The 11,836-nt window shown below is 43.0% G+C and overlaps 1 protein-coding gene across 2 annotated transcripts; it reads right to left on the bottom strand.

Moving 5' to 3' along the window:
- Positions 1-92: 92 nt before the first annotated feature.
- pskh1 (protein serine kinase H1) lies at positions 93-8,781 on the bottom strand. 2 transcript variants are annotated; one of them, XM_076142227.1, is made up of 4 exons: positions 8,449-8,781; positions 6,175-6,951; positions 5,171-6,094; positions 93-3,139 (listed from the first exon to the last, which is right to left on the bottom strand). In XM_076142227.1, exons 2-4 carry the CDS (start codon positions 6,241-6,243, stop codon positions 2,822-2,824), a joined length of 1,311 nt encoding a protein of 436 aa, XP_075998342.1. In that variant the 5' UTR covers positions 6,244-6,951; positions 8,449-8,781; the 3' UTR covers positions 93-2,821. The 2 variants fall into 2 exon arrangements, with proteins under 2 accessions (XP_075998342.1, XP_075998341.1); XM_076142226.1 differs by having other exon boundaries at positions 8,483-8,781.
- Positions 8,782-11,836: the final 3,055 nt, after the last annotated feature.

The following is an 11,836-nucleotide window of genomic DNA, read 5'->3' as shown; positions in this document are numbered from 1 at the left end:
AGGTTATTCCAAAATAAAGGAACCCATACATACTTACCTAAACTGCTGTAACATAGAAGAAAAGTAATATCAGTAACTGCAACAAAACATAATTCAGTTTTGAGAGTTTTATTGGCATAAGACTGAAACAGTTCATCATTTAAAAAAATAGAAAAGTTAATGGTAAGAGAATCAAAGTGTTATCAATCATTTAGAAACACAATAACAAAACAAAAAGACAAACAACTGTTTTCAGGTAACAGTGTTGAGTTTGGCTACTTCATTTAGGACATCATTTATATAAAATCACACAGATATATAAAAAAACATGTAAAGACTTACAAATGTGTTTACATTCTGCAAAACCCCTCACAAACATGATTTGGTTATTCATTGGAACACGTTCTCAATGCTTCTGACTAATTTAACCACAGCAATTCCTTGCAAGTCCAATTGATCCCTTTGGGACTGTAATTCTTAGATGTGAAGATTCAAAATATGTTAAATATATATATTTCACAAAGATGGTACAGTATGATCTAGGCCTAGGGAATGGGAAGGTAGGAGAAAATGGAGAGTTAGGCCTGCACCAGGAAGATGAAGACTGACCGAAAATTGCAGGGAATGAAATGAAACAGATACAAAACAGACAAAGAACAGAAAGAATTGAGGTCAGCTAATGTGGCTCGGTCTGGTTTCCAGTATGTATGAAAAAGTTCACAACAACAATGCACTTTGTAAGTCTTGGGCAGATCACAGAAAGTTGCTCAAATAAAGAATACCACATTCTGGGAATGTTCTGATAGGACCAAATATGTAACAAAGCAAGACAGATCCCATAAATTGGAGCCCTATAGTTATAAATACTAATATTTGACACACGGTGCATGTGTTCATACCATTAAACATGTGATCATTATGTTTCCAGTCCCTATTAAATTTTAAAAGTAAAATTTTTTATTTTTCATCAAAAATATTTTTTAAACAAATTACAGGATGCATACGTTTAACCACTGACAAGTTTGTCAGAATTTTGAGACTAACTGGTAATTTATCATTTGTAATAGGATGACTAAACAAGTAGTTTCATGATTGTTCACTTCATTCAAGCAGACGATTCAAATAAGTTCAGAAAATGTTACAGTTTTACTGTATTGCAGCCTTTAAGACCAGAAACATTTAATCTATGTTAAAACTCAAAATGTAACTGACCAAAACAATGTCTACTCATTTTAGATTATCAATACATTGTCAATCTTTGAGTTGTGCAGTAGCCCTCCACCAAACACTACACAGCAGTATAGGGATGATTAACACATTCAACAGAACACTATGATGGGCATTGGACAAGAAAAGTGAGGCTGGCCAAGAGTTATGAACTAATGTCGTGTTCCATCATATCAAGGATTTGATCAATTGTGGTCCTTATTCCTAAGTGAGGCCTCGTATTTCCAATTCAATTTAAGTTTGCGTACTGTTAAAAGGCAAACTCTTGTAATTAAGTAATGAATGAATGAATTGAACTTTATAATGTTGCATATAACGGGAAGGGCTCAGAGCAGGTACTTCATGAGTGACTTTACAGTAAATTCTCAAACACAAGCCAGTGCTCAAATAATGGCAAGGATAAGAAACAGGGGGAAGAGGACAAACTTGTCATCACCTGCATTGTTATGTCTGTCATGGTCAATTCATCACAATGCCAATTTTAACTACATAAGTTCAAGCAGTAACAATCATGACATACTCACCGCTGTATTGCTCAGAGGAACATCACTTTGAACTGCTGATTAATTCATTCACAGCGACTCTATGTGCTGTTCCCAATCAACAAAACTTCCTGCTTATGTGTCACAATGAAATCCTTCCAAGTGAATGGAGTTTGTCACCTGAACTGCGGGGCTTTTAATATGAAAAAGCAGGAGGAAGTGAGCTTGCACACCAACATTGATCGTACCCTAACAATACTAATCAAAATTTTAAGCTCTGAAACGGAGCAACAGAGTCGTAAACACGCCACTGCAATGATGGAACCAGGGCAGACATGACAGTGAAGTGCAGGAGTACACGTGTGGCCTCTTGTCTAATATAACACATTAAGATCCTAACACTGAAAGTTAACCAGGAAAACAATGATTCACAATTCTTCGACAGCTGTAGATCTATGCTATCTATCAACGTACAGCACAAATGGCAAGATTAGATAATCAGTTAAATATATGCCTTCGTTTCATCCTTCAATCCCGTGTTTATCTTGCAGTATGGTTCCATCGTCCACCTCTTAAGATAAGGTCTGTTATTCCTGTAGCACAATTATAAATTCACAGCAAATTTCAACTAGGAAGGTGTGTGAGAGGGTGTGATCCCCCCCCTCCCCCCTTTCCTCTTTAAAAACGTCATTACCCAGAATTCTGTTCAACAGATCCATATTGAAGGTCATTATCCAGTGACCATTTGAATGGAGACTAAAACTCATGTCAACAATAATAAATAAATATGTAGAGTTACAGGGATCAGAGGAGCGGCAGAAGCCCCGTTCACCCAAAGTAAATGTCAAGGAATGAGCGGAGAGCTGAAACGATTCAGGGTCGATGCTGTACAATACTTTACTGGTGTGTCCTTTTCTGTGCTCCTCACATGACACGCTGCCATAAGAGTTCAGTGCGTCCATGAAAGACACTGTCCTTAGTGTTTAGGCATCATTTTCACTTGTCATATCGTTCTAAAGGCACATCATGGATCCAGTCAAGTCATTGTCCTGGTTTCTATGGTGTGGGACCTTCTGACTGCAATGTATAAGTTCAGTCACAGTCGGGCCGTTTCACCCTTACCGGCACAGGCTTCAGTCATTGTACTGCTGCTGATAGCGGCGGTTCAGCTCGCGCAGCTCCTTCTCTCGCACCCGCCGGGCTTTGTTAGATTTGGTGGAGCGGCTAGAGCGTGTGGACTGGGCCGACTTTGTGCTGTGACAGCGAGAGGAGGCCCGCTTCAGCAGGTTCTGAGATATACAACGCTGGAGGTTCTTCATGGAAGAAGAAGCAGCCATGCTGACGATCCAGGGATGCTTGAGGGCCTGGCCTGCCGTCAACCGCTCGCTGGGGTCCACCGTCAGAATCCGCTCCACAAAGTCCTTGGCCAGGTTGGACACACTGGGCCACGGCTGCAGAGGGGAGATGAGGAGAGAAGATTAAACTCCGAACGTAGTAAATTATAAAACAAAAATAAATAAAAAAACGTAATCATAAAAAAATAATAATAATCAAAACAACAATGTAATTGTATGTAGTTAGTTGGTTTTCCTTAAAGCAAATAATAGATATACAGTCTACCATTGGCAGATGTCTAGCTGCTGGACACAAGAGGGCAGCAGAGTGTTATAAAGCTCCATTATGATCTCAGATGACGAGATGTTTGACCAGTCAGCAGTGTTAGTTATGTACAAGAGTAAAGTCTGTTTGTTTTGCTCTATATTACTCTACATTTGTGATTCTCTAGTTCATTAATGTGGCCGGAGCAGTGAGTATCAGTGCGTCTCTGCCTGGCTTTGTCAACACTGTGGTCACATCACATCCGATGAGGTTCTGACAAAAGAATTTCTTAAATTAAATGTTCACTACGAAAGCTTCTCACTGGCCGCTGTGGAAATGGACTTGGATATGGTGTGGTGAGTGACTGGAAGTGAGTCAAACTCAACCCCCCACTAAGACAGGAATTGGGAATATCAATGCTGAATGCCTCCCCCCCCCCCCCCCCCCCCCCCCACACACACACACACACACACACACACACACACACGGCTAATGTCTTACTTGGCAACCAGCTGTGTTTTCAGTCTCCCCTGTAAATCACCCGTGTTGACCATAGATACACAACACATTTACTGTAAAGCCCATACAATTCCTCCCCACCTTCGACCATCTTCACACTGTGATTAGTTTTTGGAGTGCAGCTGTAAATGTGAGTATTATTTATCACAGCTATGAAGACATATTTCCCAAAGGAGAGTTTCAAGTCCGCTCGGCTCCAGCTCCTCCTCTCATTTTTTCTGAAGGATTAGGACTCTGAAAGTGTTACTGGCCTCTCTGCCGTTCAACCGGAGCTATCAGCTCTTGCATTGCAGCTAAACAGGATGATGAACTTACCCGATTTTGAAGCAGATTGTTTCAGTCCCCCTTTCTGATTGAGTCATGTTCAAAGCCAATGTCAGTTTGCAATAGAAAATTCCAAACTTCAGCAATTACAGAACGTTGCCTCCTCTTCCACCACTTTCACACTGAAATATATTACGAAATATCTTGAAAACAAACAACTTTGAGTCGTCTCATGGCTCAGTGGTTGCACTACATTACAGTACATTATGTACTGTTTCATTTCCAGCCAGGGGACTTAAGTTGCATTTCAAACTCTGGCTCCTCCCCTCCCCCTCTCCTATCTTATCATAATAAAAGCAAAGCTGCACTTTTTTCTTTAAATTTAAATACAATTCATATTGACGGTCGTTTTAGGTAATAAGCAAGACCACAAAATCTACTCAAAGCCCTCTGTATCGTCTTGTATCTAAGAAGGCTGTAATATTTGATTTGCAGACCTCAGCTAAAATTCAATGATGCCTGGAGAAGGTTTTAATTATTAAATGTGTCAGACTTAACCCTAAACACACCGCAGATGTACAGAGGTGCATCAAGCACTGATGAATCCCACGTAAAAATAAAATAAATCAACACTTCCTCATTAAATATTACAAAGCTGCTCAGGTCTTATTTACACTGGGGCGGCTGTATGCTGGGCAAACAGTAACCAAGGGCCCCTTTGTATCGCTCACTGGCAACATAAACATCCCACACTATGAAACAAAGGAACTGTCTCCTCAGCATTCTTTCAACTAGATACACAGATTGAGCATAAATTATTGTGCACACATACACACACTCCACGGAGAGGCACGGCGAGTTAGAGAGAGCAAATAAATGCTCACGGGTTGGGTGAGCTGAAGGATAAGGTGCGTGTAACAGCTTTGGATACGGACGGAAAAGGTAAGAAACCCACTGAAAACCTCCTTAGGAAAGTATTCACCATATGTCTGTTAAGCTTGTGTGGGGGTGTGTGTGTGTGTGTGTGTGTGTGTGTGTGTGTGTATGTCTTTCTGTGTGTGTGAGAAAATGCAGGCGTGACACAGCATCTAACTTCTCACCTCTCCAGAGAAGCTGTACTTCCCCTTGAGGATCTGCCGGTATAACCTCATGCGGTTATCATCCTCAAAGGGCATTGTTCCACTCAGCAGGATGTATGATATCACCCCGAGCGCCCACATGTCCACTGCATTGGTATAGGGCTTCCTTACTAAGATCTCAGGGGCGATGTACTCTGGGGTGCCGCAAGTGGTCTTCATCAGACACTCGTCCCCCTTCTTCCTGCTACTAGCCAACCCAAAGTCAGTGATGATGATCTTGGAGTCGGCTCCTGGGTGGTAGTAGAGCAGGTTCTCTGGTTTGAGGTCTCGGTGAGTGATGCCCAAAGTGTGGAGGTACTTGACGCCGTCTAGTACCATCTGCAGCACCCGCGTGGCGTCCCGCTCTGTGAAGGAGCCGCGAGCAATGATCCGGTCAAAGAGCTCTCCTCCAGTGGCCAGCTCCATCACCATGTACACGCGCTCTGCAGTCTCAAAGACCTCCATCAGCTGGATTACATTGGTGTGGCGCACACGCCGCAGGACGCACAGCTCGGACTCGCACACCTCCCTCCCCTCCCGATAACGGGTCTCGATCATCTTGATGGCGTACGGCTGCCGCGTGCTCTTATGCTCTACCCGGACAACCCGGCTGAAACTCCCGCGGCCTATCAGAGCTTTGATGTCGTACTTGGCAGTGACGCGTGGATCGAACTTGGCCCGGTATTTTGCCACCTTCTTCCGCTGTGGGTCAGACAGTTCGGATTGGTCCTTAGGGGGCTGGGCAGAAGCAGTGGGAGTGGCAGCGTGTGCCTGTGCCTGATATGGGGAGGCGGAGTCTGTCTTGTCTCCTCCCACTCCACCAGCCCCACCCATTTTGCTTCCAGTGCCATCCCCTCGAATGAAGTGCTTGTAGATATCTGTCTGAGGTGGTGGGGGCGGATCCACCTGCAAAACACATGAATACAGTTGATTAGTAGCAGTAGTTGCAATACTAATAATAAATGTATGAAAATTGTTCAACTGACCTTTTTGACCAGGTCCAACTGAACATCCCCTGGAGGCTCAGGGAGGACCTTACTGTTCCTGCACCCCATCACATCACCTTGGGCCACTGCCCAGCCAGCCACATAGGCCACTGGTAGCCCTGCCTCATCACCGCAACAGCTGATTCAACACACCTAGGGCACCCAACATCAGGGCTGGACCCCGAGTTAGAAGGGTTCCTGAAAACAGCTGATAGCACCCACTCAAGTCCCAGTGAGCTGGCATCAGCAGTCAGAGTTCATGAGCACATATGATACATCCACGCAAGACTTCATAAGTGCATATTTGGCGACCACTCAACAACCTCCACCAACTGCTGCAATACTAGTCGTCTCGTTGCTACAATTTACCCTGACAGGCCTGTGCCAGTTGAGCTCGCACACACAGACGTGCAACACTAATCAGGGGATACATCAAGACCCTGGAAGAAGCTAGTGAGGCCCGCCTGAGATGGTGTCATATGTTGAACGCTTGGGGGGGAATTCACAAGTAGAATTCGTATGGATTCTCACAGTAGTAAAATTGTTGATAAGGGAAGGGAGGGAATTGGGCTCAGGGGGCATCTGGCTTCCTTAAAACAACCTTAAGTGGGGGTTGTGGTTAAGTGCTGCAACGGTATATTCAAATTTGCGTCTGTCCTTCCGTAAAATTGAGATAATGCACTATGCTCCGATCGATTGGGAAGAGGTGTGATGGCGTCGGCAGTGTTGCCATGGATAAAGCAGCTTCCCAGGTGATTCACAGGATGGAGGACAGGTCTGAAAAGCAGAACACAAAATGAATCTCAAGTGATGAGTCATGCACAGGAAACGTATCTGTGAATACGCTGCATGTTAACGTGGCAGAAAAAGAAGCAGCTTTAGAACAGTCAGACTAAGCTTAATGACCTATTTGACATTTTCAGTCAAATATCTTGAACACTTAATAAATACTGTATTCTTGCATTTATGCTATGAGGGCGCTATTAGACGCTTAATGAATGACAGAAATCACTTTCTATGTCCTGCATGGAAAATGAAGATTCTGTCTTTCCCAGCATATCCAGATAAACTCCCAGAGGTGCAAAATTACTCAATGACTTCATAATTTACATATATGCAAATTACACAATTGATCCATCCAGACAGTTCACTTTTCTTTCTAAATAACTTTGCTGACTGCTGAATTCATCTAGGTATGTACGCTTTTGAGTGTATATGCAATTACATTCTTGTGTAACTAAAGGGAGGTCTTAATTGAATTGATATCACTACAACTGAACTAGTTTACAGAGTCTGTGCTACTACAAGTAACTTTGGAGGTACTTGTTCTTGACATTTTATGCACCTTTTATGGCTCTGCATTTATCTGCCAGGTGTAGCCCACAGTTAGTTCTCAGCCCTTTTTAAGCAAGTTTCACCTCGGTACAAAACAGAACCTCCACAAAGCCAACTGTGTGTACTGTTACAGACACCCATAGACTGCAGATATACATCATACAGACATGGAACAAGTTAGGCCACTTTCAACAAAATCATCTTACTTAAGAGAATAATAATCTAATAAAAACGGTTCAGATCCCCACTGATTGCAGTTATTTGGATTGTCTGTAGAATATTAAAGTCATCAGCTGTTCAAGCAGGGGGGGCGTCAATTATACCAGGCATCACAGTTTGGAATCGGTTAGTAACAGTACAGTAACAAAGAAGCTGAACAGCAGCAGTAACTTCACCGACTTCACCATAACATATTGAAATGGCACAGTAGCTTTTTGTAATCACGTGATAAGGCCATATTGTGAAACTTTCAGCCAAAAAAAAAAAAGATTACAGCGACCCAGTTCGAGAATGAGCAAAAACAATTCACAAGTCATCATTGTAAAACAAATAACGGCACTGTCATCGATGGACATATCAATCTGGGAATTCAAATTTAAAACTCAAATTGCTATATTCTCCTGATTTAATGCCTGTTTGTCCATTTGTGTTACTTTAACTGCCATGACTGGGTAAAATTAATTTGAGATGCCTCAGAATTATGGGTTAACCAGAAGTTTTGTTTGAAACAACAACAACAACAACAACAACAACAAAGTGTTAAGCTGCATTAACAAAAAGTTGAGTCCAGATCAAATTAGCAGGCCTGGTTCATATCTGTTTTCCTTTAGTCACAAACACACTCGGCGTTTTTCTGACACTCTGCCTGATTGTAGGACAGAATTGTAAACTCACGTACCAACACGACAGTATGAGCTAAAATCTGACTTTGGATCTTACCTCGTTACTAATCGGAGACAGCGGAGGGTCTTACCATGCTAACTAGCCTGCTAGCTGCAGAGCAGGACTCCAAAGTTTGCCAAATCCAGCCTCCTCACCCCACTCTCACTCAGCTGCTCGCTCCATTTTCACCCCGTACTTTTCCAAACTTTACTCCCGACGACAAACAATCACATCCAGCCCTTCCTTGATGTCAAGGTCCACACTTTCACATTTGCCTCGGAGATATAGTGCAGGGTGAGACGACCGTGGCTGTAAAAACACACAAACTTGTCCTGTCGGTGTGTTTTAGGATGGTGTTTTTCGACCAGGACCACCTTCTCCAAACGAGGGTCAAGCCACACCTAATGCAAAACCACCTTTCCGGTCGTCACTTTCAAAATAAATGAATTGGAAACTTGTGATACTCGGGGCCAGCAGCTCTACTGATGGTACACTAAACACCGGAGACTGATATAGTGTATGTTCACTCGATCGGCAAATGGTATTTCCCGGATACCAATTCGCTAACCACATCGGATATAGCTGTTTTTTGTAGAGCAGGGATACACGTGAAATAAACAGAGTATAAAGCGTTTGTTTTGTTTTTATTTTGAAGGCTAATTCTCGTTATTTTGTTGCAAATCTGTGTGTTTATGTCCAACTTTCCTCAGCTCCTCTTCCTCCAAATCCTCTTTTGTAGAAACGGGACGACCTCCCTCGGCTTGTTTCGACCCCCATTAAGTCCCCACCGTCACTTCCTGGATACAAGCACCAATCCGCTTGTTTAAAGTGGTGACTACTTTCTTGGAAAAGTACTAGAAAGTCTGGGAGTGCAGATGAGACTTTCATGTTGGATCACATCTATCTGACCCTCATTATAGTATATCATCATGCTTCAAAAACGACATCTGAAGGAATTCGTCGTGCTTTAGCAACTGCAGCCATGGCAGTCAATAAAATGAAATGTTTCTAAACAATGTGTGCTGTCTTTTTTGTTATTATTATTTTTTATGTGGGGTGCGACTGGAACAATCCCAAACACCCTCGAGTGATCCCTTGACCTTACTTTGGGATCACCCCACCTCACCTCACTTCAGTTCAGTATAGTGTTGTGTCCATGTGGAACACACATATGGTCATATTAGATATATTGTTAGCAGCAATACATATATGTATATATATATATATATATACCTCAGAGCCGTGTCAGAGCCGTTTACATGTCACCACATAACTTGTAAAATGGTCTCTTAAATTTTTTTTTTAAAGTAACTTGGTCACTCAACTGTCATTGAAAAGTGAAACAGAAAACAAGTGAAACATAAAGGTGGTATTTCCCACCTAAGTGAAGATGAAAGGTGGTATTTCCCGTATATATATATTGTATATACAGTATATGAAATGGTGGATAGAAAAAAAGCAAACTTGAAGCAAACTGTTACCGGGCACATCCACACGGTGTCGCTATATGCATTATAGTGCTTTTCAAGGCCATCCCAAACCATTAGGAAACCTTTTTATTCTGAGTGTTCCTCTACATTTACACTCGTGCCTCATATTGTGCTTGTAAAACAACCTGGTGTGAGTACTGCACACGTTCACACTGCTTGTTTCAAAGCACATTCAGGGTTATAAAGAATGCATGTCCTTGACTTCAATATTGATGTGATGGACTGTACTGGATCCACCGACTGGCCATGGCCTGTGCGCGAAGTAGCACAGTTTTGTGGAGTAGCGTCAAAAGTGGGGAATTAGTAAGAGGAAGACAAATGTTCCAGAGAGCGAGAGATGGGGAGACAGTAAAATTCATCTTATGATGCCAATAAAGCTCCTTGAATTGGATTGAAGGAGTGAGAATGAGTGGGAGATTGGGGGTGGAGGGTGACAGAGGCAGACAACAGATGACAGATGGCAGGTCCCAGATAGAAACATAGGGAGAAAGATGGGGGGGTGAAGGGAAGGGGAGTAATCAAAAAGGAGAGGGGGATACAGAGAGAGGGAGAGAGAGGACAGGAGAGGAGAGAGGGATGAAACAATGGGAAAACGAGGCAGAAAGGAAAGCAGGAATGAAGGACAGATAGAGAGAGCAAGAGCAAGTACAAAAGCTATAAACAGTAGGAGAGAGTGACAGTGAGAGAGAGAGAGAGAGAGAGAGAGAGAGAGCGAGAGAGAGAGAGAGAGAGAGAGAGAGAGTCCCTGAAGGCCGGTGCTGCCCTGCCAGCTCTCCTCCTCTCTCTGCAGTGCCGCTGAGGTCAGGACCTCACAGACTGCGCTCCATCGTCATCCTTCTGATTGATCACTGCTTTGTCGCACTCTGATGAAGACGTTTTGCCCGAGCACTTTGCTCATATTGACACTATGTATGTTTGCGAGCCGTTTCCCACTTTGACTGTGTCTCTGCTTATCTAGTCCAACCCTCACTGTCAGCCCCGCCTTCACCCACAAAGGTCAATATCATCTATTAGACCTAGAGTTGCTGACTGCTGTATTATTTATCCACACAGAGGGAGAGGAGCTGCTCTATTAAAAGCTCAATTGAATCTGTCTGCGTCTCTGTCTCCATTAATATCCCCATGATGGTTCAGGCTCATTTGTGTGTGTGTGTGTGTGTGTGTGTGTGTGTGTGTGTGTGTGTGTGTGTCTGTCTGTCTGTCTGTCTGTCTGTCTGTCTATCTGTCTGTCTGTCTGTCTGTCTGTGACAGAGAGAGAGAGAGAGAGATTGGTAGTAAGAGTTAAGTTATAAAGTTATAGTGTAGCAAGTTGACAGGTTTGTGTGCACAGTGTGTGTGTGTGTGTGTGTGTTTACTGCTTTACAGCCAGGTACAGACAGGTGCAGTGGGAAAATAACATAAACATATGACATATCTCTCTCTCCAGCTCTCTCTCTCTAGCAGGCGGCACGCCTAGAACATTAAAGGAATATTGTATCAACACATTGGTGACATCACACAAGACAAAGAATACCATAGAATGTTAGAATGTGTGCATGACATTATTATCGATAATTTAAGGCATCATCTCATCCCAGGCAAGCTATGTGTTTCTTTAGAAATATTGCAGGAACACTAATGTCTGTCATCTGTATGCAAAGAAAAACCAATGAATTGTAAAATACAGTGATTGGTGACTCCTCCTGATTTCATTGCCGTTGTATTGTTGTTTCAGATTTCCCAAATTTCACTGGGAAGTATTTCACTTTGTCAAATATTCAAATTCCCTGGATCTCTTATAGAAACAGCTGTAGGCACCAAATGTCACAGTGTGTCCGCTAATTTCCCCTGTCTGTCTGTCTGTCTGTCTGTCTGTCTGTCTGTCTGTCTGTCTGTCTGTCTGTCTGTCTGTCTGTATGTCTGTCTGTCTGCCTGCCTGTCTGTCTGTCTGTCTGCCTGCCTGTCTGTCTGCCTGC

The sequence above is a fragment of the Genypterus blacodes genome, unplaced genomic scaffold (genome assembly GCF_046128005.1).
Source record: "Genypterus blacodes isolate CSIRO-AG114 ecotype Tasmania unplaced genomic scaffold, CSIRO-AGI_Gbla_v1 ptg000021l_1, whole genome shotgun sequence".
Taxonomy (NCBI): Eukaryota; Metazoa; Chordata; class Actinopteri; order Ophidiiformes; family Ophidiidae; genus Genypterus; species Genypterus blacodes.
This window is presented reverse-complemented; position numbering and strand designations above follow the sequence as displayed.